The sequence below is a fragment of the Vidua chalybeata genome, chromosome 6 (assembly GCF_026979565.1).
Source record: "Vidua chalybeata isolate OUT-0048 chromosome 6, bVidCha1 merged haplotype, whole genome shotgun sequence".
NCBI classification, from domain to species: domain Eukaryota; kingdom Metazoa; phylum Chordata; class Aves; order Passeriformes; family Viduidae; genus Vidua; species Vidua chalybeata.
This window is the reverse complement of record NC_071535.1, coordinates 53,983,579-54,010,817: the sequence shown is the minus strand read 5'-3', so window position 1 is coordinate 54,010,817 and position 27,239 is coordinate 53,983,579. Positions and strand designations below refer to the sequence as shown.

General features: G+C 39.1%; 1 protein-coding gene across 1 annotated transcript; it reads right to left on the bottom strand.

Moving 5' to 3' along the window:
- Window positions 1-1,723: 1,723 nt before the first annotated feature.
- TPCN2 (two pore segment channel 2) lies at window positions 1,724-26,021 on the bottom strand. Its single transcript, XM_053946666.1, has 25 exons — window positions 25,916-26,021; window positions 23,868-23,932; window positions 22,574-22,650; window positions 21,757-21,934; window positions 21,034-21,150; window positions 19,617-19,723; window positions 19,068-19,140; window positions 17,331-17,430; window positions 16,958-17,023; window positions 16,533-16,597; window positions 15,319-15,416; window positions 14,908-14,989; window positions 14,457-14,543; window positions 13,523-13,642; window positions 13,147-13,206; window positions 12,931-13,059; window positions 12,236-12,285; window positions 10,344-10,443; window positions 9,988-10,059; window positions 7,937-8,010; window positions 7,467-7,557; window positions 7,260-7,342; window positions 6,664-6,745; window positions 5,056-5,141; window positions 1,724-4,339 (listed from the first exon to the last, which is right to left on the bottom strand). Exons 1-25 carry the CDS (start codon window positions 26,019-26,021, stop codon window positions 4,261-4,263), a joined length of 2,247 nt encoding a protein of 748 aa, XP_053802641.1. The 3' UTR covers window positions 1,724-4,260.
- Window positions 26,022-27,239: the final 1,218 nt, after the last annotated feature.

Genomic DNA, 27,239 nt, shown 5'->3' with positions numbered 1-27,239 from the left:
CATAAGACCTCTGTTATTGTCTTGTAATGAACACTTTCCCCCAGCTATTTATTTTAAAATGCAGGGCCCAAAATGGACAGAGAGAGATACAAAGGGAAGTACTATTACAAATTACTGCAAAGCAATTATCTTTTGATCTCTTTCAGATGCTGTTAGCTCATTCAATTTGCAGTACACGATCAGCTCCATAGTATTTGTGTCCTAATACTACTTTTTCCCTGCCATGTACTGGTAAATTGTAACAGTGCATATTTATCTCAAATTTTACTTCACTAATTTTGGGGCTTTCCCCCAGTTTATCAAGGTGATTTTGAAACAGTGTCAAATAGAGTGTATTGCTTAGAGATGGACTACAAAGCCAATTTTATCCCTCCACCCTTGAACCGCAATTTATTCCTACCTGGAATTCAGAAAACAAATGGTTCTGCATGTTTATAACAACTTCAGATTAAGTCAAAACCAGCTGATTTCTGGAAAGCTCCCAAGAGTTATATACACTTTTAATTAGACAAAAATCTTGTGGAAGAAAAAAATCATTAATACCTACATAGACAATATAGTCAAACAGCTATTTTTATTTTGTTTTCAATAAAACCCCAAGACAGAGCACTGGAATGACTGGATCTGATGAAAGCACAATGTTAATCTACAAAAGCTGGGGTAACACCCTGTATTACTCCTGTTATACATGCAGGTGAAAAGATAAACCATCTATCATGGTAAGACATAGCTCTGAAACATGAGGTGAAGGTAATTAATCTATACCCTGCACCATTTTCCTATAGGCCCTCTTTTTTCTTCTAGCTATGTCCTTTTATTTGTTTTTATTTTTTTCTGCACTTTAAGAAGTGTTGGAAGGATGCAAAGCAATATTCCCCAAAATGTGTCAAGCTCATAGCTGAGTGTGCCTGTAAGGTTCATCACTGTATTTCTGTATTATTACTAAAAGAATCAAGAACATTTCAGTTGAATCCTTCCTCTCCCTCCACTCCTAAATCTTTAAGCAATAAAAATTCATAGCAAATCAAGAAGGAAAAAAAAAAATACATGAGGAATCTCAAATTAGCCCTAATTAGGTGATTAAGGTCTTCCTTCAGAAGCTAGAAAAATCTGATTCTGATTTAATAACACAAGATGATCTTCTCTTTGCTTTGGTTTTCACATGTTCCACCTAAGCATCTGCAACAATCATTGCCAGAGACATCACCCTGTTCCAGAACAGATTTTGTTCTGTCCTTAATAAAACCCCACCATCTTCTAAACCAGAACATGCCACCAAAGAATACCATGGACTCTGCTAAATTACATGCACAATCTGCCCCAGCTGAAATGCTACGAGAATGCTTTTCCACCAGTCTCTTGAGGAAAAGAGAGAAGAAGGAATACCTGGTGTGTAGAAATGGAAATGCAAATGAAAATCAACCTGCTCAAAACCATCAACGCTCTGTTCCAGTGAGGTCTCACCTTAAAACTGGGTGTGCCAAGTACCTACAGAGGATGCTATGTGCCTCCAGAATTGGAAAATAACACAGCAGTGTCCTTTAGGTCTGCATTTTGTAACCAAGCACTTATATCCCACTTGCACATAACCTCCTCCATGGGCCCAGCCTTTAAGAGGCAAAAACGATGGGAACATAAATGTCCAGCACTGCAGAAATCAGTAGCAACGGAAAGGCAAAAACAAACCACAAGAATAATTTCAACACCCCAATTATTTTCATGGTTTAAGAAGAAAAAACTTTTTTTAATAATGCAAACCTCAAATTTTACCTAATGACGTACATTAATTTCCATGATTTATTGCATAAGATTTGTGCTCATTTACATCTTCCAGTTGAAGTGACATTAGGTAGCACAATTTTGTATTAAATTCTAGTTACACTTTCAGTCAATTATACAAGTGTGAAACAAGAGCAAGACAGCCTATTCCCTTCAGAACGCATTCTCCACATTTGTCCATATGTAAAGGTGGCATAATGGAGACAGTTGTGATGTTAATGGTAATCCCACACTGATTTGTGTTGCTTTGGTAGATTGTAGTGTGATGTTGTAATGTAATGGCAAAAAAAAACAAACAAACAAAAAAAAAAATCAACCACAAAACCCCATAGAACCTTAAGAGGCCAGGAAAAATAATCAAACCTGTAGGCTGATAAGAACCGGACACTTTCTTTTTGGCAAGGCAAAGCTACTTCAAGTATTCAGAAAAGTGGAAAACAAAAACAATGGTTTTTTCAATAAAAAGGTAAAATAAGAGTGTTTAACTACTGTGTAATAAGTCCCAATACATTGGTGGCAGTGACTATACATCACACTAGAAGGAATGGGACCATCCTGACATGAAGCCATACTGAACAGAACAAACTCAAAACTAGGAAAACCATGTGCTGATGCCTTTATCAGCTTGCCATGTTGAGTGTTTTAAATGCATGACTGAAAATAAGCATGATGATGCCACTGAAAGAGTGCAAGTGAGTTACTGGGTGCCTTAATCTGGAACAGAGACAAGAGACTGCACACAGACAAGGGCATGGCTTAAGAGGCAGGATTACAGCAGCAAAGAAAAACTGCAGGAGTAGCTCAGAACTCAGCTCACATTTGTCCTACACACATGAAAGCTACAATATATTTTGCTCCACAGCACAAAGGAAATACAAGCAGAAAGGTAAAGAAACAGACAAGGATCATTAAGTAATTTCTGAGCAGCGAGACAACAAGGCAAAAATACGGTTTTGACCTCAAAAAAAAAAATCAGCACCATCATCCTGGATATTTTGCTCTCTTTCATGCAGGACAGAGAAAAATGGCAAATGATGAAAAAAGATAAGGAAAGGTGCAGAGGATGACTGCTTGGCACTTCTGAAAAACATTTTTTAACTAGAAAAAGAATCAAGGCTTATAAATAGTAGCTAATTACCTCCCCCAAGCTTTTGTCAATACAGAGATGACCACAATAATGTCTATTTTGGTGAAAAGTGTCTCAATGAGAAGGCATTGCCCATAAGGGCAGTTTCATTTTTACATATAAAAACAGTATTTGTGGTAGACTCTATTCTTCATAGCAGTTTACTAATTATGTGGCAAGAGATTCAAGCACAAATCCCTTTTTAGAGGAACACTAAGGGATAACAAAAAAGCATGTGGACACAGCTTACTGTGAATCCTCCACTTTGGATTTGTTGAGAAACTTATTTACCCAAAAAGTTTTACCCTGGTGAAAGTTAGTGGTACACAGCATGTGGTTATTAAGCCATAAAATAATGTGATCCTGCAATACTGGTTGAGCACCTTCAATTTCCACAGGTTCAAATTAAAATTTCAACTGTTAAGCACTTTGATTATCCTATTTATCCCATTCAACATTTTTCCCCCTTCCCCCTTTGAGTGGGCGACTCCAGTGATCATGGTACAACATTCCAGCCAAAGCTGATTCCCCTTAGCTTTTTCATGGAATACAACACAGTGTAGAACAGGACTTGGAAGAAAGTAAAAGGAAGAGGTTCAGTAAAGAGCAACATGAGAATATTGTCTCTGAAAGAGAGCTTAGTTTTACCACATTGAAAACCATGAGTGCATTGCTCCAGTCCAGGCTCTAACTGCTCCCAGTGACCTGAATGGCACAGCTAACATGAATACCCCCATGGAAAGCAAAGAAAAACAGAGGATGTGCAAAGCAGGCAGTCCCTGTTACTAAGCTGGAATTGATTGTGCTCCAACATGATTAACTCCTGAAAATTTGCTAAGATATGCTGGTGTCACATTACAATAAAAACAGCGATACAGCTCTCAGTACAAGAAGATTAAGGATTTTGTTCTGGTCCTGCCTAATCCATTCATGAATTGCAGGGCACAGCCCTTGCCACACTCGCCTGCCAAAAAAGGCAGCTTCATCTTCTTGTGATGAAAAAAGTAGTAGGCTTAGTGGTTACAAAGTTCATGTTTTAAAGTGCACTGTCATTTTAAAGAGACTTTCCCTATTAAAAAAAGTAAATAAAACTGATATCAACACCCTATAAAAATAACAGCTGCAATACTCCTAAAATTGCAACTTAAAATCAAGTTAGCAGGATTCAAATCTTTTTCAAAAAAAGATATGAACCCAAAATAAAAAACCTTTCTTCAGAGAATTCCCAAGCAAAACCTCACATAGTGTCCTACAAGTCCCTCTCCTAACAGCATCTCACAGAAAATCCATTCAGTTTCTTCCAGCTGACAACCTCAAGAAAACAGAGGTCTAAATAAATCAGTCCTTCCCACCAGTCACCTACATAAGTGCAGGTGTGGGTGCTGGTGCAGTTTTTCCATCAACTCCTCCTCTGTAGGTTCTTCCAAAACATCTCTACAAAGAAAAAGCATGAGTTGTTAGGGGCAGCCAAAGGGAGCTTCCCAGCATTTGTTTTTGCAATGCTCATACAGAGATTAAATGTGTGCTTGTTTCAGGAATGAAACAAGGAATTAAAATTACAATAAGCTGATGCTCCCTAAAGATGCATCTAGTTGCAAGTGATCCATCCTCTACAGATGTGTCATGGAAACCAGCAGCTGTTTTCCCATAAGAAGCAGGGAAGCAATTTCCTGCACACAGTACAATACAACTGAAGGTCAGTGGATTTGTTTTCCTGAACAAAACTCCCAAATGAGAACATGCTCCCAATGCTACTATTGAGTATCCAACATGCACCACAAGCTCCACTAATGCACAACCATCAAGTATTAACTCACCACCCACAATTTCATAATAAGCCAAGAACATGCATCACTTCCCTCATCTTCCCTTTTCTTCTTTCCCTTGTTTTTTCCTCCCTCTGCAGTTGTTCCCCTCACCCCCAGCACCTCCTCTCCCATCCTACCATGAGCACAAAGCATATAAAGTTTAGGCTACCAAGTCAGCTTAAAGCAGGCCTAACTAAAGCACTTGCTGTATTTCTCCAACTAACAGATGAAACAGTTTGCTTCAGAGGGAGGAAGCAGAAGACACCTTGCAGCCAGCACACATTCTTTAAAACAGATAAAGAAAAAAACCCTACATTGATTATCAAGTCCAGCCCAACTCACCTGAACATGAGTTCAACTGTCCTCTGGTATTCAATATCTGAAAGAGACTCTCGCTGGCAGCGTCGGTCCCACTTGTGAATAAAGTTCTGAAATGTAAAAGGAACAGCAAAAGATATAAAGGCTTCTTCTGATAGCACCAGAAAAGAGGTTATATCTGATCACTATGTTTGCAGATAAGGTTTGGGAGGGGGGAGGTGAGGTTTGATTTTACACTGAGAAAACTGATTTATTTAGGCATCAGCTTATTTACTTGCTGCAGGTCACTACTTTACTCAGGCCTTTGTTCAGCAATGAAATAACTTTCTCATCACAAACTGAAAGAAGAGCAGAGCAGAAGACAGCCCTGCTTCAGCTCCTAGCTAGGACTGCCTCCCCAAGACAACCATGTGAACTACCCAGAAGATTTCACCTGATTTGAATTTCTTCATCTTTAAAAACCCAACAACATATAAACATACTGGTAATCCAGGTTTTGCCATGTTCCCTTACCCATTTTGTATAACTCTGACAGCTGAATATCTAGGGAGTATGCACACAGCTCAGTCAAAAAAAAAAAAAAAAAAACAAAACAAAAAAAAAAAAAAAAAAAAAAAAAAACCCAAAACAAACAAAAAAAAAAAACACCCCCAAAAAAAAAAAAAAAAAGAGAAAAATAGAAAAATAACCACATCCTGCTCTCCTGCTATGGAATGCTGCATCTTGGCTCTGACAGCAACATTTGGCCACAGCCCTGCAGAAACAAGCAGGTAGAAGATGTTCTAGACCAAAAGTTTGCCCCTCTTCCTACTGTAGTAAATTTTAATTCTCAGTACACTCAGCAATGTCAAGAACATCTCCAAAAGAAACTTTCACAGGGTTTGAGATGGGGTGAAGTGCCCTCTACAGGCTCTCAGTTCCCTCCACTATCTACAGAAGAAGTCTACAATGGTGAACCTGGAGGAGATGGTTATGATTAGCATTCCCTTCTCCATCAGAAATTTGGATTTGCAGGAATGAGCATGAGTATGCCAGGAATGCCATGAGTAACTAGCAGAACCACACATTCTTCATGGCATTGCTCAGGCAACTGCACTCCCACAGTTTCTCTGAAAAACTCTAGAATATTATCTCTAGAAAATACGTAAAATTCAATTCTCTAGAGTAGCACTGAACAATGGTGGTAATTCAAATTGGGGTGGGAAGAAACACAGGAGAACCAAATAAAATAAAAATCTTAAATTTAAATTGCTCACTTCATTTGCTAACAAATTAAAATGCAAAAAAGCCTGAAGCTTGAATAACTAATGCTGAATTGAAATGGTAATGTATAAGAGACAAGCAATTTTATAATACTTTAAGTATATCTCATCTTTATAATAAGGAGAGTGTTACAATGAAATTGTACATACCCAATGAGACACAACCAGTTTTGTGACAAAATTGCAAATAAAACATACAATTCTCTAGGAAAAAGAAAACAATTCCTCAGCTCCTCGGACATAGGGCAGCAAGAAAGGTAAAGTAAACACACACACAAACCCAACATAAAGTTTTCTGGGTTCTTTTCATTTTCTGCACAAATTAGAACCCATTTTCAGGATCTCACACCAAATAAACACACTTCCTTACCTCCAGAAGTAAAGCCACGAAGAGATTAACCCAGATGACAGAGGAGATCAACCACCAGGCTACAAAATATATCTTTGCCCACCTGCAGATCATATGATCAGACAATACATAAAGGAGGCAATAATCTCAGCCTGAGCAGAGCACCATGAAATCACATTCTTTAATTGAAATATAATATTACTACTTTCTTAATGGAAAAGGGGGCCAGAATAAAAAAAATTAAAAATAAAAAATGTTTACTTTTCATTAAGTTAGCTGAACAGACTCACTCTCTGGGTTAACCAACCAAGGGTCACTGGAACATCTCAACCTAGGCGCTATCCAGTTCATTCAAACATTCCCCATGAAGTCAGTAAATACAAATGAAAGGTATGTCCAAGGTTTTAAGTCAAGAAAGAATTGTTCATCCACATAGAAAATACAGAAGCATTAGATTTATTTCCTATATATTGGAATTGGTCCAAAAGAAAGGTAAGCAGCACCATTCTGAGCAGATGGTAGGAACTGTGCTATGTGTATACTTCTTGCTCAAGTACATTATAAGCTGGATTTATATGGGACTTCTTCAGTATTACTACAGATATTCGAGTACTTACGGACTTGAATATCTTGAAAATGCATCCAAAAAGACTTGCCAGTTGTTCACCACCATCACATCCCAGAGGGTCACCACTGCTGCCTAAATAACGGGAGCAGAACAGCATTTAAGTGGCTGTACCACAGATCTAAACCTCAGAAAATGAGGTTTAGATCTGCGGTGAGAGAGGGGAAGAAGGAGGGATTTAATCCATGATCAGACTCACAGCAAAGTCATCAAAGTTGTTGGGCCAATATTCCAGCTGTTCATAGGTCCCACACTGCAGAGTGCCATTGTCATGTGTGGTGTTGACAGCACTGCAAGAGATTACAGGCTGATGTGAGCACAGCTCCCTGTAAACTCTGCTTTAGAATTCTTCTGAGCCCCTTGTAGAAAGTTAGATTATCTCATACAGGCAGAAAACAAGTGAAACAGTTCAAAAACATATTTCAGATAAAGCAGGGTAAAATTCCAAGCTACAGACAAGCATTCCTGCAATTTCAATGCAGCAAGAAGAAACAGGAATAACAGATAACAAAGCTGTGTGATTTAACAGTAAAAGTAGGGTGGCTCCAAGAATGAAAGGAAAAAAAAAAAAAAAAACAACAAAACCAACCACAAACAGCTCAGAGGTAAAAAGGTGCAAATGCTTTTGAAAAACAGATTCTTTCTGAGCAGTGAAGTTTAGAATCTTACCTGGTATTTCCCAAGGGAACAACAGCACCCTTAAATAGCATTATGCCAGTTATAGCAAATGCATAGAAAACCACCTGGAAGGAACACAACCAACTATTAGCTTTGAATATTTCTGTCACAAAATAAGAAGGCAAAATGCAATTAACACAGAATTTATATTAGTACCACAGTTGAGGTAATTGCATCAAGAACAGTGCCTGAAGCTTTTAAAGTGAAAATACTTCTCAACTGCTGGCTCTTACTTTTTAATATTCTACCTAATTTTCAGTTATTAAAATGCATTAAATAATTTTGCCATCTATTTTACTTCTCTGTTGCAGAATGCTGATATTTAACTATAAAAATAGCAGAATAGCAACTTAAAACCAAAGCTCAGTACCAGTATTTACAAAGAACAACCCAAATATCTGAGGAGTTTTCTGCTAGAGTCAATGAAAATAAACTTTTAGTAAGCTTACCTTACTAAAGACAAAACTATGTCATTATTTTATATTCCATCAGCAACTTCCTTAAAAATGCTAATTAGTCTAAAAATAAAGTTTTGAATAACACAAAGGATTTGGGAACTTCTGTCTTCTAATTGTTAGAAAGGCAAACTTCTTTTTAAAAAGACACTTTTCAGTCTTTAGCAGTTGCCTAGGTGATATTGCAATTTTTATCCTAAAAAGATTGTTCTAGAAATAACCCACAGTTTTGCTTTGCTTCTCTGAGAAGGAGCCATTTATCCCAGGAAAGCTTGAAGCAAGCTGAGTCTTCAAACAAAAAGTCTGGTGTGAGGTTTTTTTGTTTGTTTGTTTGTTTTTGGGTTTTTTTGTATTTTGCTACAAAACAAACCCGAGAATGGGAAACCTGGAAGGAATAGAAAAGAGCTGCCCTGGCCTACAAATTTTAAACATCACTGGAGTAAGCTGAAGCTGACATTTCACAGCCTGCCAGAAGACGGGGTATCTGGCTTGGCAATAAAATTAATTTTATTCTTTGGAAAAAGATATATTTAAAACACTCACTACCTGAGAAATTAACTAATCAGTTACATTATTTTATCTGCATGTGTGTTCCAGGCTAACATTAGGAAAGATATTTTGCATCAGTTGGCAATGGAGATTTTACTACAGCAGAAGCTCAGTGAGAGGTTCCATGTAATCTCAGGTAAAAGCAAATTGAATTAATGGAAGAGGCAAACACTGTGGCAGACTTGTCTCAGAAGTGTGACTTGTACAGCACAACAAGATTTTCACCACCTTAGATTTTTCCCAACCAATATCTTTATTTCGAAGTGCAACACAAGCCAATTTAAGGCCTATCCTCTACAGATAAAAGCAGAGATTATTAATGACAAAAATAGACATTCTGGGTAAATTGCACACTAGGTATATAGACTAGAACAACAAATCATTGATCTTTAACCATTCAAATTAAGGTACCCTACAAAAACTCAAGAACAACAGCAAAACCAAACCTACCCAGGCACTTCTTTGCCCTACCAGGAAGACTTGGTTGCAAAGCCAGAAACTCAAGAGTTGGGAGAATTTATGTAATGGACATCATACATAGTGATCCACCCTTTAATCACATTTGTTGAGTCTATGTTCTACACAGGCACACCTAAAACAGGATGGCAGAGGTTCTTAAAAAATCATGTCCAAACATGCCATCTCAAGACCTTCTCAGCCAAAAACAATTTTAAATTTGTTTTGCTATTTAATTTCACATATGGAAACCAGGGTAAGGGAAACTGGTCTACTTTTAGCATGGATTAATTTTTAATTTGAATCCATACTACCCAAGCTGAGGCAGACACTCAAAGGAAGCTTTAATTAATCTTTTAAAGATACTCCTCCTAAAGGAGGCACTGCCACTGTGTGCTGGCCATCACAAACCAGCAGTTTATTGCATCTTTCCAAGACAGGCCCTGGAGAAGAACTGGCAGGTTAAGGTGAAATGTTACTTCTCATGGTGACTGTACAAGAACCTTAACTCTGTTAACTTCGTTGGTGACATACCCTTATTAGACTATAACAAAGGAAATTACAATCTTGCATCTTACTTACCACAAGGATTCCTGCAAAGGCTCTTAAGTTTTTCACCAGATCCAGCAGCGTAGTAACAACCAAAGCCATGAACTAAAACAGAGCAGAATTTTGCACCTATGACATTCATCACCTTTCCGATCCATATCAAATTTTTACTACAAAGAATCACATCAAGAGAATTTGAGCTGGTTTTCTCTGGTGAGAGAGCAGGCAAGAGTAAGTGATTCTGTGAGGGGCTGTGCAAAAGTCAGGACAGTTAGAGCTGAGCTATTCCACTCATGTGCAAGAGAATTGCAACCTACCCTGAAAGGCTCTAACAAAATTTATAGCTTGACCAACAAAGAAACACAAGTTGTGGAGGGAAGAGCAATCACCTTCATGTTGGGGATAATCCGCAGGAACCTGAAGACAATTAACATGTTCACCAGCCGCACCATATCCCACAGGGACAACAAGCCCATGAACTCGGGCCTCCTACGAAGGGCAGAAAAAGTCACAAATCAGAGGAACAGCCCATGACAGAACAATACAGTTAAATCTACTGGGCTACAGGTAAATACATGGATTTACTTAGCAGGAATCTAAGCTATAGTAAACTAATAACTGATGAAGGAAGGAATCCCTTTAGCCTGGGCTCTTAAATATGTACAGAGAGCTCTTTGAAGTGCACGTTTGTGCCTTCTGCTGGGGAGGAGGCACCAAAGAGGGTCCTTTCAGAAAACAAAGTGCATCAGAAGGACTGATAGAGGGAGATACTTCAGGAACTTGCACAAAGATGAGCATTAATCCTTCAGGGCATGCCTGGCTGAAGAAGGGCTTTGAAAACAGCACTAGGTTAAAGGACTGTCTTGTCAACCTTCTTCCTTATGTGTTAACATTCCATGGGACATGGGCATAACTTCAAAACCCAGGCCTGAATTCTGGCTTTTACATGAGCATGCTGAATGCTTCTTGGCTGGAAAAGAGGATAGGTGGTGGGGATCTAAAGCTGCCAATGACTTGGTAACACTGATGCTAAATTGTGATTTGTACCTCCAATATATTCATCCCCAATAATGAAAGAAATTATTTAAGATAACACTGCACAGAAGGCACAGTCTAGACAACAGCAACATCATTGTCCTGCTGTGAAGGTGGCAGTTGCTTGGTCTGTGGAGGTGACAGCAGCACACATCAGGACTCAGAGTGACTCATCTGGGTTGTAACCTGCTTGCAGTGACTGACACAAAGACCTAACAAGAATTACTGGTGCTCCAAGATGATAGAGCAAGCAATTGCCTACATTTAAGAATTAAAGGGCAGAATCAAACACAAACATAATGATAACATCAATAATTAACAAAATTAGTCTGTAGCAATTACTCTTCTGGCAACTATCACTTCAAGGTGATAGGAATAGTATTCAAATATAACCCCTTCTAAAACCATAAGGTCTGACTTGTTTAATTCTCTTCAGATATTCTAGTGTAAATTAAGAGAACTTCTTGACGGCAACATAAAAAAATATCCTGAAAAATCAGGGAGTGCCATTGTCTTAAGTGTGAGCTTGTATGAAGACACAAAGTAACAGAATGTGTTATGTATCACTTGTGAAGATTCAGGAAATCTTCCAGAATTCCTTTGCTTTCCTCTCTTCTTGTGGAGACAGTTTTCAAATCTTAAGCAATGATTTTTATGTTTTTTACAACAAAAAAGAAATCAGGATAGTTATCCAAAAGCTGTTTGAACTTAAGAAAATAAAAAAAAAATAACTGCTTGCTATTACAATACCAACAAAATGTGTTAAGTCCATGGGAATTTTCTTACTACGTTTTATAGCATGAGAAAAACCTCAGCCTTCAATCTACATACAGAGTTGAAGAGGTTTCATCAGCTGTTTGGGAGTTCATATAACTGGATTTATGGACAATCTGATACTGAAACATTAGGTTGTCTATGCAGTACCAAATTCCCACTCCTACACCCCTGGTAAGCACACACCTGCCAAGATATTATTTTAAATCAGATTAAAATCTAAACAAATGCATCCATCTCAGAAGAGCTACACAGAACTCTAAAACACTAGGAAAAAAAAATTATTTCACTTATCCATATTGCATGGCCTCTAGTGACTACAAGGGTGCGAAATTCTACCAAATTTGGTAAATTAAAGACTGGGCTGACAATCACAGCATCATGACAATATATGTATACATGACAATGTGTGTGGTCTCCTGATCCACCCCAGCCACTGAGCAAAGGACAGCAGGTCACAGAGGTTACTCACCAGCCAGGGTGAGGAAATCCATACACAGCAAAAGTTGCAATCTCCAGAATCTTCAGTTAAGAAAGAAAAAACAAAACCAAAACAAAAAAGTCAAAACTTTACTTTATAAATCTGTGTTCCAGACATTATGTAAGCTTCTTGACAAGAAACATTTTCAAGAGCTTTAAGCCACTAATTCAATTCACTTTAAAGCTCTGAATTGTCATATTTGCTTAGTTATTCTCCAAACTGACCAAATGTACATAGAGCATCCAATAGTTACTCATAAAAGGATATACAGTGAATACCATTAACCATGAATCTGCCACAGGGGTGTCAGGCTTTGACCTGATAATTATTATAATAGTCCGACAATTTTTTTTAAATTTAAAGAGAAAAGTGGTTTTAAACTATGAAACAAAATGCCTCATGTAATTTTTCCAGGAGCTGAATTTTTTTCCAAATAAAATTTAAAAGGTTTCTTATCAGAAAAGCACCTTTTCCATGGATTTATATAAGCCTATCTTCAGAACACAGACCCTAAGAGAATTATGTGCCACCATATAAACTTTCCAGCCACAGAAACTCACAACACTGGCTCATGTTGCTCAGCTCAGAAGATCAGTGTTGAAAAAAAGCAATCCCACCAGCTCTTGTAGTTCTCTAACATCCCTAGCCAACAAATCTAAGAATGTGTAATCTAACAAAGCACTTACCAGCAAAATTACAGTCAGAAGTCCATCAAATCTATTGCTTGGGTATGACAAGTATCTTTTCAAGCCCATTGCTAAGATTTTCAGCAACATTTCCAGCAGATAGTACAGGATGAAGAAGCAGTTGATAGCCTTCACCCCCCAAAAGAAAAACAACCATTAGAATTCCTGGCATCTCAGGGAACAGCAATAACTGCACGTAATATTGTTGCATCTTACCCCCAGGAAGAAGTCATCTCTTTCAGATGGCTGCTTATCTGCATCCATCACCAAAACCACCTTAAACAAAAAATATTTTATCAATCTACTGTTTTACTGCTACATTAAACAGATTTTTAAGCACAAGAACAGTCTTTCATGTTTTGCATAGACCTTTTCAAGCAGCTCAAAATACATTTTAACTGCAAGTATTCCCTCTTAACACTTCACATGACTAAAACATGCCAAAAACCCAACTACTAGAAAAAGCAGTTCTTTAAAGAAATTAAAGAACAAAGGCAGAAATTAATTTTGTAGCAGAGAAAAACCAAAAAAACAATGACAGAAAGAAAAAGAAAGAAAACCACTGCCCCACAACAAAAAAACCTTTACTTACACAAATAGAAATAATGTTTGCCAGGGCTATCACATTCCCCAAGTAGCCAAAGTAGGGATGGCCAAAGGCAAACTGCATTTTCTGCATAAAATGGGATTGGTACTCTGGACTGGGAGGGTGCTGAAAAGAACACAAAGGATTTGCTGAGTCACAAAGCATAAGCATTTTTAAAATAATACAATAATTTTAAAAACACACCCCATTTCAATTAAAAAAAACCCAGACAGTTTCAAAGCAAATCTTCAGGGCCACAGGCTAATTTTGACATTTCATCAGGAAAATGTTTTCCAGCTGTGGCTATTTAACAGCAAGAGACCATTTCTGATTATGGCACAACACAAGGGAATGGCAAAGAAGGAAGATAATCCAACATCTCTCCCGTGCCCCAAGCAGATAAACTAAACACCAAGCTACTATTTGTATACATCCCTTCCCCATTTCCAATATTTAATTCAGAAGTCTTAGATACATGCAAATATAGAAGACAACATTTCCTAACCCTCAAATAATTTAGTGTTTTGTTTTTTCTTTCTCTCTCTCTCCAAGTGGAGAAAACTGCTTTCTGCCCATTTTCATCTGAACACTGAGAGAATCCACATTTTGTTTGTCATTCAGGGATTGGAGGAAAAAGATTTTGAGCTATTTTGCCTGAACAACTCACTTTCAAATGCTGATAGAATAAACAAAGATGTATTTTGCACATTTAACACCACCTAGCAATCCCAAACTAATGCTGTAAAAGTCCCCAGAGCAATTTTGTCTGTGGCTATAAAAGCTGCTCACAAAAAACTTAAAAATCAATGCCATGTGATCACACTTTTGTGTTCACATGTTGCGAAGTTTGTTTATACACTTTATACTAGATTACTCTCACTTCTTTTTGCACAAGACCAGAAAACTTCTGATGCTTTATAAATGATGATCACATACATACTTGCTTAATGGCATCTTTGTCTAGTTCTTCAAAGAGTTTCTGGAATTGGGCAGCTGACAGCTGGTCACAGGAGCACATTTTGAGTGACTTCACATGAAAGAGAAACATTCAGATCAACATCTACAATAAGGACATCTGCAAAGTTTGCCAAAACCCCTCAGACTACCTTGGAAATCTAGGAATAAAGATGTAATTCAAGCTGTTTGAGTAAGGTTCAATACTGCTCTGCTTTAACACAACACTGCCAAGTGACTGGAGGACATGTCTGGCATTTTCTATTTTCTCTCTCTGGGATCACAAGCTCTTTTGACTAACTTAAATTTTAGTCCCATGTAGTATTGCCACTATTCTGTTATGATCCAAGGAATGCTGCAACAGAGAGCAGATCTCTGGATTTGCTAATCAGGATTGATAGTCACCAACATAAAGGCTAAGAAAATACAGTTCTTACTCTCATGATGGCTTGCTTGCAGCGAGAATCCATCTCAGCTTTCTGCAGCACCTGTAGTAAGGCCCCAACACTGACACAGGACCTATTTAAATGAAAACAGAATGGGCCCTGCTACAGATAACTTCATAGATGGCAAAATGAGCTGTTCCAAATGTGTTCCTGCCTCTTCCTTGTTTTGAAAAGCAAATGAAATTAGAAGTAGGAAAAAAAGGAAACAGACCCTGTAAGGGTCACAAAGAGTGTGTTATGAACATCCAGTTACAGAAAAAATAAATAAATGAGATGAACAACAAACTGCCATTTTCAAGAATGGAACCTCAGTAAATATATTAAAACAAAACAAGATGACCAAAACTCTTTTTTTTTTTTTTTTTTTCTAGATAATCTACTGTTTCAAGACCCTTCACTTACTGTTGAGCACTAGCAGGAGTCTCTTTCAGGGAAGACAGCACCTCAAACGCAGCCCGGATTCCCAGCCGCCTCCTGAGGAGGGAGGACTGAACTGATTTCTGAGCAGTAAAAACACCACAGAGGAAACAATTTACTCACACTTCAGGCACTACTGTGTCCTATGGCTAAATAATATACTGGTCCTTGGGCACACATCCCAGATTTGTGATTAGAGATCAGAACAGGAGAGTGCCCTAGGCCTCACTCCTTCCAAGAACTCTGTGTACAAGGAGGAAGGAAGCAAGTAAGAAAACAAGTCCCTGGAATTCAAGTAAACATGCAGGTTATGGTTTATTTTCAATTCTGGAGCACACAGGCATATGCCTCTTCCAGAGACACTGGCAACAGCAAAGCTCAAGCATGCACAGAAATTCATACTAGCATGCAAAGAGAAGAGTTAGAGAGCTTGTCCTACTCCAGCTTCTTGCCTAAAAGCACAAATCCAGAGCTATGCTTTTTCATGTTTTTTTTTAATTACAGTAATCACTTTCAAACTCAGTTACTTTATTAGTAGTCAGATTATGTCATGCTGTCATGTAAGAAAGAAGAAAATTGAGAAAGAAGGGATGAAACAGAGGAGGAGGAAAGGATTACCAAAAATCCTTTCTGCATCCAGTCTGTTTACACACTCCTCTGCCACAAGAGGGTGGAGGCCATTCATTCTGAGTAATAGTGCCTTGGGCTTATTATCCAACAAATTTCACCTTCTCTCTGGAACTCTACTAGAAAAGCTACTGGACCAGTCTGGGTAAGGCCTGGTCTAGTGGGAGGTGTCCCTGACCATGAATGATCTCTAAGGTCCCTTCCAATCCCTTAATATTCTATGATCTGCAACAACAGCTATATAAACAGCAGACTTCCTTCACACAGTTTAAGTTATTCAGCCACTTGTCCTTGTTCAGTCATACAACAGTGCCTTTTTTTTTCCCCTACGATACTCAAAATTGCAAATCCACAGCATACTTGGAAATATGCAAGCAGGTAATTTTGTGACCAGAGGGGATCAAGCTGTAACACCACATAAAGGGAAAAGTATCTGCATCAAAGAACATTTAGTACCTTAAAACTGTATCTGCAACCAGAGTGGGAGGGCTCGTTTAATACACAGATAAAACTTAATTCTTCAAAGGTTCAAGGTTATGGCAGAACACAGAAATTAGGATTGCTTTACTCACCAGAAGATACCCTCGAAACTGGTTGTATATTATTGCTGTGAGCAAATTCATCAAAAACAAGTTGCCTGTTGGAGAAAAAGAGGCAGTAAAATTTACTGAAAAATATCTGTTTCTCAAAGATGTTTCAATGTACGCAGTAAATCAAATGTAAAACTTAAAGAGGGTTCATTTTCTTGTGTTTGATTTCCAAAACATTTTTAATGTTTGAATATACGGTAATGTATCCATTCCTCTGTGACAAGTTACCAAGAAATTCCAAACCATAAGTACCTTCCATGAAAATGATCTCACAGACACTTTGCAATAACTGGAAGAATCACAAAAGTGAGAAATTCATGATTAAACTTTCCCAGAAAAATAAAACACAGTAGATGGTATGCACAAGTATCAAAGTTGAAGTGCATTGAAGACAAGAGGTAACTTACCTAATACAGTGAAGAGAATGAAGAAGATTGAATATGCTCGATTCTTAGAATATGCAGGTATCATCACTGTATCAAATTTAACAAAAATAGGAAATAATATTTTAATGCTTCAGATGCACAGTAGAGACCTCTATGAACTTTTGGTAATTGGTAAAAGCTCTCATGCAGCTGGATTTTAGAGTGGCATACATAATTACACCACAGAAAGGTAAGAATCAAGTTACTAAAGGCATGAAAAACCTTTACACAACCTTCCTCTGGCTGTACTCAGAATCAGCAGCTGAAAGAATGGTTACAGTAGTCTGAACAGAGCAATCTTACTCTGTTGTTCTTCAAAAAGAGAGACAAGAGCTATTTCTGAAAGACTGCTCACCATCAGGATTATTTGCAGTAGTCAGCAGGACCAGCAGTGACGTCAGGGAATCCGGCAGGTTCCGGAAATACACCACCCACTCCTTATCCTGCTGGTTATCCTAGGCAAAGATGTGTTCATTGTTAAGAGAAATACCAGGAAGGGGGAAAAAAGTTTAAATTTTTTTTTTAACAATTAACATCAGTAAACAATCAATTTCTTACACACAAGAAATCAAATCTTAATCAAATCTACCCTGTGGAAAAAGCAGAAGCCAAACATAAAAATTAAGAGAATGTGCATGAATACAGAGCAATCACATCACTTATTAACAGCGATTAAAAAACACAAGAACAGGAAGGTCTACATGAAGTTATGTCTTGTTAGCACCTCAGACCCAGGAAGAACAATCATGCCACAAACTGACAGTATGGGACTCAGAACCTCCATCAAAAACACACTGGGAGGCTGATCTTGGATCCTTGAATCCTCCACATATATTTTTCTTCTGGAGGTCAAGAAGAGACAGATAAAAAAAGATGCAGAGTGCAAACAACACAAACATGAGTCAGGCAGCACAGGACAAACAGCTCTTGAATCTGCTGCAAAGACAGGAATATGTAACCCTAGAGGACATACACAAGACAATGCAAAGAGTCATGAATTTCATTAATAAACCTACTTTTAGAACTTGCCTGCAGTATTTTGCCATGTTAGATAAAATTAGTTTGTATGGATGTCAGAGCAGCACACCAAAATAGCAAAGTCCACTCTCTAATTTGTTATTTTTTGCCTCAATGTACACACAAGTGATTGGTTTAGATATACAAGCTATAAATATACATCTGCTGGGAAAGCTCATAGCTGAAATTAGATGCAACAAACAGAGATAATACAAAGGTCCAGAAGGCAACTAACAGTGGGAAAACAGGCCTCTGCTTCTAATTCCAAAGGTTCTGTATCATGGGAATTCAGGGAATTTGCAGATCATGAGGAAGACTAGAAGCTGGCACAAGTGCAAATTACAGCAGAAATGAAGGTGCAAAACTGAGATTAAGGACAAGACCAAAATTACTGGGAGAAGTATGCAAGAAATTTTTGTGTTTACAGCAATATATTTACAGAAGGTCTTAAAAAGTAAGAATGAAAAAAACCCCAAATAATTTGAGTGTGATAAATTAAGATACAGGAAGTCTAGAAGAGAAGGAACATATCAAGGTTACCAAAACACAAAAATTATTTTAACCACAAAATTTCAATTTTACTTTTCAGAAGCAGGAAGAGAAAAACGAGAGGAAAACCCAAAGGGATCAGAAACCAAAACTAGTACAGGCAAAAACCTACCAGGGCATGGCTGGTAGGAATACCAGTATTGAAAGGTGAGAAAACACAGAAGAAACTAAAGTTAGCAAAAAGCTAGATAGAGAAGAGGAAAAAAAATAAATGAGCGATAATATAAATGAAAGAGTGATAAGAGATTTGGAGACAGAACAGCACAGAGGGTTTCAACAAAGGCAGAGAAAGTAACTCAAGGGATCAAACTGGGTAAATGTATAAGGAAGTCTCCTGCATACATGATACTACACACGTTAGAGCTCTCCAAATGGACTTCAAACTCATCTCAGCACGTCTGACAACATGACCTTTTCCAGGGAAAACAAGTTTCACTAGTCTGAATATAAAACTAGACAAGAAGCAGCTGTGCAAGCACAGAAAAAAGGCACCCAGAGCTACCAAAACAGCCAGAGAATTGATTACCTTTGTTCGAGCAAAGAGCAGCATGGCAAACATGGTGAAGAGAGACAGGTGAACAGCCAGTAGTAGAAGAACACTGTTGGAAAGCAAATATATCAAAGTATTAACAGTAACTTTATCTTATTCTTAATACCCTCTGCTGAAAATGTAAAATTATGCCATATAAAGAAAACAAGGGGTGTTTTTAAGAAGTTATATGGAGATTACAGGAGGAGATGTGAGTTTTGATACAAACTGAAAAATCAGACTTATGTGCCTCAGTTCTTCCCTTACAAAAGGGCTTAGAAAAGCAGAATCAAAACCTCCCATTCAACTAGCATTAAAAAACCTATGTCACACACACAGTCACGTCAAAGTCTAGAGATCCTGTACAGACTAAGGGGAATCAAAAAGTTACCACAATCTTGACCCTCTGTGACCTGATCTCACTGAACACTTCGCTACCCGATCCAGGAGGAAGCTGCTCAGATGCCCCACACCAGAACTCAAAGGATAACAACCTGCCTGCTACCAGCCATCCTGTGAAAGGATGTTTTCTGTGCTATAACCCACCTCATCATTTCAGGCAATGTGCTGTTGATACTTTTTAACGTTTTCTTCATCATAGAAGAATTCTGGAGGAGAAAGAACGGGCGAAGGATTCTTCTTATTCTCACACTCTGCAAAAAACAACAGATTAGACACTAAGTCCTGCAAGACTGGCAGCTCAAATACTTCGAACACAAATTTGTCAGAAAGCACTGGACACACACATCAACTAAGCCAACAGTGGAACAGAAAAAGAAGTGAGCTCTGTTCTTCTGAGCTCATAAAACACCAAAAAAGATTCCACACCTCATTAAAATGAGGAGAGATTGCTTTAAAAACACACATTGACATTTCAATAGTCTCATCAGGCCATTAATCGGAAACAATCTAACTTTACTGCTCAGTAGATGTAACAGTCTTGCAAGAGATGGCATTTTTGTATTTTCTGCCAAGCTCCGTTTCAAGAAAGGGATTAATAGAGAGCTACTTTCCATAAAAACAAATGTATATTCTAAAAATAAGTGCTTAACTTCAATTTTCAGACTGCTTTATAACTAAAGGGCCTGCTAATTACTTAGCAATTTCTGTCTCTGACAAGACTCAAGCTGTAAGTGCTTTTTTTTTTTCCCCAACACTGCAGTAAATAATCTTTTTGATTCTTTTAGTCAAGACATTTGCAAGCCTTCAAGTTATTCCTATCACTTATTTGCTACTTCAAGTGTTTCAGCATCTTGCATTTTAGGATCAGTCTTCTGTGGGCCACATTTAGCAGCAAAAAAAAAACCCATAAAAATCACTTTCTTTATTTCAATGCTCTTGTTCATCCATCCCAGCGGTTTGATTACTCCTTCTGCCACTGCTTTGTGTTGGGAGACTCCTGTTCTCCACTATCACACCTCAAGATTTCGCATTTTAAGATCATGTGTCTCATTCACTTCCCAGTATTTTTACCACGTTAGTGTTTTCTTAACAAGGATTGCAAATGCACAACAACTAATTTAATGTAAATCTGTGGCAGACAAAACCAACTGGGAAAGTGCAGTATTACATCAAGGATAGCACTTCTAGAACCATTTCCAAACCTGATGCTCCTCTCAGGACACAACTGTTTTGAACACAGCACACCTTCAGGTTGGAAAGCAGGTGTGAAACTACCTGATTACCTTTTTCTTATACTTTACTACAGAGGCTTTGCCATTCAGTCAAGTTAAGCATATAATTCTCCAATTGCACAACAAAATTGGTGCCAGGCAATGAGTTTTCCCTGCACTCTTCAACTGCTGGCAAACTAAAGCAATGAGGGCTATTTAATTTTACCAGCAAACACAAAATTTACATTAAGAATCAAACAACATTCCTTGCTAAGCTACATTACACCAAACTTCTTCTGTGCTTCAGCAAATTATCCAGCTATGAAAGACCAAAGTAAAGCTGTTCTTACCTCTTTGCAGAAAAAACTCAGTGACACAATCCAATCAGCAAGGGAAACAATTAATGTTAGTATATATGCCATTAGCCATTTATTTTTCCAAAATTCTTTCCATCCAATTAAGTAACTCTGGACAAGGGGAAAAAAAAAAGAACAATCATAACTTACTTTAATAATAAAATCCAATACCCTAATAAGTCAGCACCAATCTTTTTCCAAGTATCTGCAATTTTACATTAGTGCTCTTAAGAAGCTCCCCAAAATCCAAACAAAAATATGCTGAGATTTTTTTTTCTACAAGAACTAAATAAAGGTCAGCAAAAGTAAAAGGTGCACAAAGGCCACATGAGAGAAATCCTTTGAATGCAAGAAAATTCTCCACGTAATAAACAAAAAAAGGGATTTTCCAGAAATAAGTATCCAAAGAAAGGCCAGTTTCTGAGAACTTTTATTTTGTGTAAATGAACTGACACATATTTATTATATACCCTGATTTTATAGCCTAATACAAGCAGCTAAGCCAAAACACTTGCACACTCAGCAAAATTTATTTCACTCAATTAGGAAAATTAGGTTAAAAAATGGAATAAATGTCTTAAATATACACTTGCTAATTTCTCCTGAAATGAGGCTCTGATAAAGAAAGGCAGTTTTATCCTGCAAACTCAAGATTTGAAAAACAATTCTACCACACACCTCCTGCTTCATTCAGTACCAGATGAAGGAGATGCTCACCTTCACAGACACGTCAACCACAAACACCAGGAAGCAGAGCAGCTCCATGCTCTCCGTGAAGCCACAGGGAGGATTCCAGCTGGGAAGGCGGTACCGCACATCCGACGTGACAGTGAGTGAGGAAGGCTCTTCAATGAAGGCCAAAGCCAAGATTACAGTAATGGTTAAGCTCAAAATCCTGTTTGGACAGAGATTAAATCAAAAATAAAACCAACAAAACCATTTTAAAAATGTACAAAAAACCACCACCCCAAAACAAACCCCATAAAACAGCCACTAAATGAGTCAAAATAATAACAAAATACTTACAGTAAAGCAATTTTCTTTGAAGTAAACCAAGCTTTATGATACCATATTTCACTCAAATGGGTTAGACCACAAGGCAGCACTTGACTAGCATGTTGTTGCCTGCACTGGAGATGTAACTGCTGACCACCAAATAACCTGAGGTGGTGTCCTTTTGAAACTAACAGCAGCAAACAATCTTGCTGGTATCCAACATGTTTAGAAACAGACACTTTGAAAACTCTAAAGGCACAGTGCTTTAAATCATGCTAATTAGTCCACTCATGCAACAGTCCTGTGGCTGTTTCCAAAGACCCATCTACGTCATCATACTTCCATAAAATTTTCTGCTTTCCACATCTATCGTGTTCACATGTGGTCGTAATAAGAACTTACTTGCTTCCCAGGATAAGTTCTTATAAAGGTAAAAACACAATTACCTAATTATCTAACAAGTAAGAAAGAGGAAGAGTAGTTTTTCAGGAACACTAACTCCTAAACAAAAAAGCAAAGAGAATAACCAAGCTCTTACCACTGGCAAGTCCTGGAATAGTACCATCGATAAAGCCACAGGGATTTGGAGTCCACACGGTGATTTATAGATCGGTACTGAAGGCAGGAAGCAAAAGGCTAATTCAAACATTACATTCAGTCTGTCTCAAAAGCAAAGATCAAGTGACCAAAGCTAACCAAATTAGTACATATTATTAATTATTAAAGTATCTGGTCACCCATGACCACAGAGGTACTCTACATATATGAAAAGGGCAAGATTGTAAAGAAGTTCTGCTATCTCAAGACCACAGAGCTGCTCAGATACTTAAACTGTGTGCCAGTCATCTCAAGCAAGTACTGTCATCATTCCAAATGACAGCATTTGTAATAATTCGCTGACTATTCTATGTACTCGCCAAAATGGTCCACCCACTGAACTCCCCTCTCCAACATTCATTCCACTCATGGATCTTCTTTTGTCTTTCTCTTCCAACAGGTCATAAGATGCAAACAAATTAATTCTGAATAGAAGAGACTGCAACCTTTATCTATGAATAAAATATGCTTCCAGATCAGGAAGTGCCTGTGATTCTTAAGGAATCCCCAAAATATGTCCCTCCTCTGTGACAGCTCCTGGGCTGTTGTCACTCTGTCCCCGCTGAGTGGATGCTTCCAGAAAGGTGGCCACACCTTAAATACATCTGTCCCCCAGAAACCTCCCAACCAAAAGCCATCTAGATGCAGCTAGAGAGCTCAAGAACTACCCTTCAGCATTCCCTCTGCCTGGGAGAACACAGGATCTAGGAACCTGCAGTAATGGCCAGTAAAGGAGAGACAAAGAGGTAATCGAGACTTCCAAAGGCACCAAGTTCAGCTGAAGAGTTCCAGCTTCACACTTGAAGCCAGCCTTAAACTCTTGAGCTTTTACCAGCTCTTAAGATGTGCAAGTAGCCAGATTGAGAGGCAAAGTACAGGGTTTGCTCAAATAGTTTTTCTTAGCAGTAGGTTAGTCACTAGCAAAACACCCACAATCAAACCAACCCAAACAAATATACAAACAAAAAAACACCACAAAAATCACTCCACAAAACAGCATGCCTTCTGAAACCCTTAAAGAGATTACTTCATTGTGGGGAAAAATATATTTCTCCTAGGCAGAAGTTCACTGAGACTTGCATACCACAGGAATTTGGAATTCTGATTTTGTTTTGTGAATTGAGATGGTGGTTTACAAACGTTGCCTGAACACAGAAGAACTTCAAAACTGGTAGAGTGTGTCACAAACATCCAGCATGGGAAGCATAACAGCTAACAAAAAAATTGTTACTTACTTGTATTGCATCTTCAATAAATACTATGGCTTGGTTTATATAAAGGTCATTATCAGCTCCAGCACCTATGAAGTAAAAAATAAATAAAAATCACTTGCTGTATTTTGGATAAATAAACTTTGGATAAAACCCCTTATCAGTTAACAGAAGGCGCACAATCATGATTCTCACGCAAAGGGCACTGTACACACACACAAAAAGAGTTCCTGCCACATCTACTCTCAGCAGCACTGTGCATTACATTAAATAAGTAATAATAATATCAAAAACATCATGCACCTTTCTGTGTTTTGTTAAAGGTTTAAGTAGCCAGATTACACTGTAGTTAAGTATCGCAAAACTACACAGAGACAAGTCCTAACAGGCAAAATAACTGAGATTCAAATTGTTCTTTGACAGAGTGTACAGACAAGCAAAGCCAGGAAAATCAGGTACTACTATTATAGCAATTTTTGTTTTTGTTTAATAAAGATACTGCGGTCTAGAGTGATCTTGTTCCTCCAAAACCAACAGGAATCTCCAGTCATATGAGAACTAAATTAAGTGCTTTTTAAATTCGTTCTGAGAGTTACTATTACCATACCAAACAGATCAGAGCTCAAGACACACCAAGGGGTGAAAGAACACAATTTGAAATAAAATACCACTAAATTAGTTACTATGACACTTTTCAAAGCCCATAATTAAGAAGTCTGTGTGAAGATAGACACTTAAAAAATAAAGGGCAGCCACTCGTGTTTACTTGAAGTAATACCTTTCAGGAACTAACCTGGCAATTAAGCCAAAAAGAGAAAAAAAGGGTAGTTAAGGTCAAAATAAGGAAGGAAAAATAAAAAAGGAGATAAAAAACTGAGGGGGACTCCAGATATGAAGAAGATATGCTAGTGTAGCCTTCCCATAGAGGGGAAGAGTCCCAAGGAGCACTTCATACCATCTCCACCCAGGAGACAGCAATCACAACCCGGGATACAACAGGAAAGAGTCCATCCCAGCAGCAGCACAGTGCCCTCCTCCACACACCAAGCAATGCCAAAAACACCACTGATCAGAGTTGCAGACAATTTTATGTTCCACATGATTCAGCAGCACCAATTTCGTACAAAGACTGGAAACTGTTTTTAAATGTCACCCTTTATCTGAGTGTCAGCAACACAGTTTTTAGTGATCCTGATACGAACCATGGCACAAGAAAGATCTGAGCATAAACAGGAGACAAGCCAGGTTCACGCAGTAAAGACATTCTTTTTTTTTATGACATCTCACACTAGTAGCTTAAAAAAAAAAGTTGCTTAAAGGAACCATTAGCTAAAAGGATTGCAAGGACAGCAAAAGCTTTAGTACTTGAAGCACAAAGCAAGCCACTAATGTTGATGCCAAGGATTTTGGAAGGGTAGAATCTAAGTGACTGTTCATAGTATAAAAATAAAACAGGGAAATTAGCCAAAAATGTTTACTATAGCAATTTCTCCATGCATTCTACCATGGATATCCAACTTATTCTGCAACTCTTAGTCACAGCAAGTGACACTTAGTCACAAGTGATGATTAAAGCACTGCTCGCTTTGGGCACACAGAATCCACCCGAGACCCCGCTGCACTTCTGGAACTGCACGAAAGAGCAACAAAAAGCGAAGGCTCCCTTAGGTGATGCAATATCCCGAAAAGAGAGAACCTGAGGTCTCTAAAGGATTCCATCCTGGGGGAATTGAGATGTCAGACCTACGACAGCCACCGGGTTCGAGAAAACCTTGTCAGCACTTTAGAGGAAAACCCTAAAATTACATAAGGAACTAAAGAAGCCTGGGACTGTAGCAGCAGTGCAAGGCTCGCCCCTGAACCCAGCGCTAGCGGCTCCCCCAGAGCCGTCCCCGCCGGAGCTGCCGGGAGCAGCCGGGGCAGGGCGGCCGAGCCCCGCCGAGCCCCGCAGCAGCCCGGGGAGCTTCCTGCCCCCCCGCTCCTCCCGCTCCCGGGAGCGCCCCAGCTCTGCGGGAAAGGCGAGAGCTCCGCCCGCTCCAGCACCCCGGGCACCGCCCGCCCCGGGCACTCACCGTCCTCGCCGGCCGAGCGGGCACCGCCGCGCTCCCGCCACAACCCCCGGCCCGCCCGCCAGCGCCGCGGGGGCAGCAGCGGCTCCTCCTCAGCGCCGGCCTCCATCGGCACCACCGACCGCGCTGCCGCCGGGCTGCGATGGGGCAGGACGGGCCGGGAGGGAGGGGACCGGGGGCGGGGCGGGAGCGGGGCTCGGCCCGCCCCGGACGGCTCCGCCCGCCGCATGTGACCGGCTGTGAGGGAGAGCGGGATCTGCGGCCCCGCCGGGCTCCTCCAGCCGGACGCGGCGCTGCCCCGGCCTTCGCCCCCCTGGGCGCCATTTCCCGCCCACCCGTGGCTGCTGGAGCAGGTGGGGTGTGCGGGAGAAAAGCGTCGGGTTTTCACATCCCACGCGTCATTTGTGGATTAAAAAATACATCCCTGATAAGGAGTTGCATCTTTTTTGCCTCAGGCTAGTTGCAGGCTCCTGGCTGGGTGCCTCAGGGCAGCTTCCCGCATATATCACAGTCCTAAATAACCATTTACATCCCTGGTCGCAGAAAGTACTTAATTTGTATTTAATCACCTAGGCATTCCATAAGGAGCCGTGAACTTTACTCGTGTTGCTTTCACTGTTAAACGATGCTTCACTTGTGCTACTTGCCCACTTTTCTCACAGTCCCCTTCGCACGCCCTTCCACTGGTCAGTTTCATACAGCTGCAATTTCAAAAGAGGCGTCAGGACAATTTGCCAACGCTTTTCTGCTGCATACTGGGATCTGTGGCAGCATAATGATGAACACAAGAGTCTATCAATCCCTCATTTTAGTATTTCAGCTTGGGAAGTAAAAGTAGACCTGTCCTTTGCCCTTTAATTGAAAGCTACATGTTGTTTACCAGACAGGGTGCTCTTCAGTGAATATTTTACACATTTACTAGTCAAGACTGTTATAAGGTGACTCTTAATTGTAAGAACTAGTTGAATTGCAAATAAAATCATGGACCAGGGAGCAATGTTCACTGTGGACAATGGTGTTGTGATAGGCCAGCTCTCTTTCAGGCAGCTGGTGGTATGTAGGGATAACAACAAGCTCATAGTCATGATGTGTCAAATTCAGCCAAATGACAAAAAGTTGATTGGTCTCTAAGGGCCACCTTTATTTAACTCTGAGAGGAACATGTATAATTTTATATATGTTCGATAAATAGCAATGGGGTAGCTTTTGCTTTCATCTGCAACACTGACTTCCAAATAAGTCAGGGTAAGACCCAGCTGAAGATAAAAACAAAAACTCTTTGATGATATCTTTACCATAATGGTTGTACAATGGATTGACCTGGGCT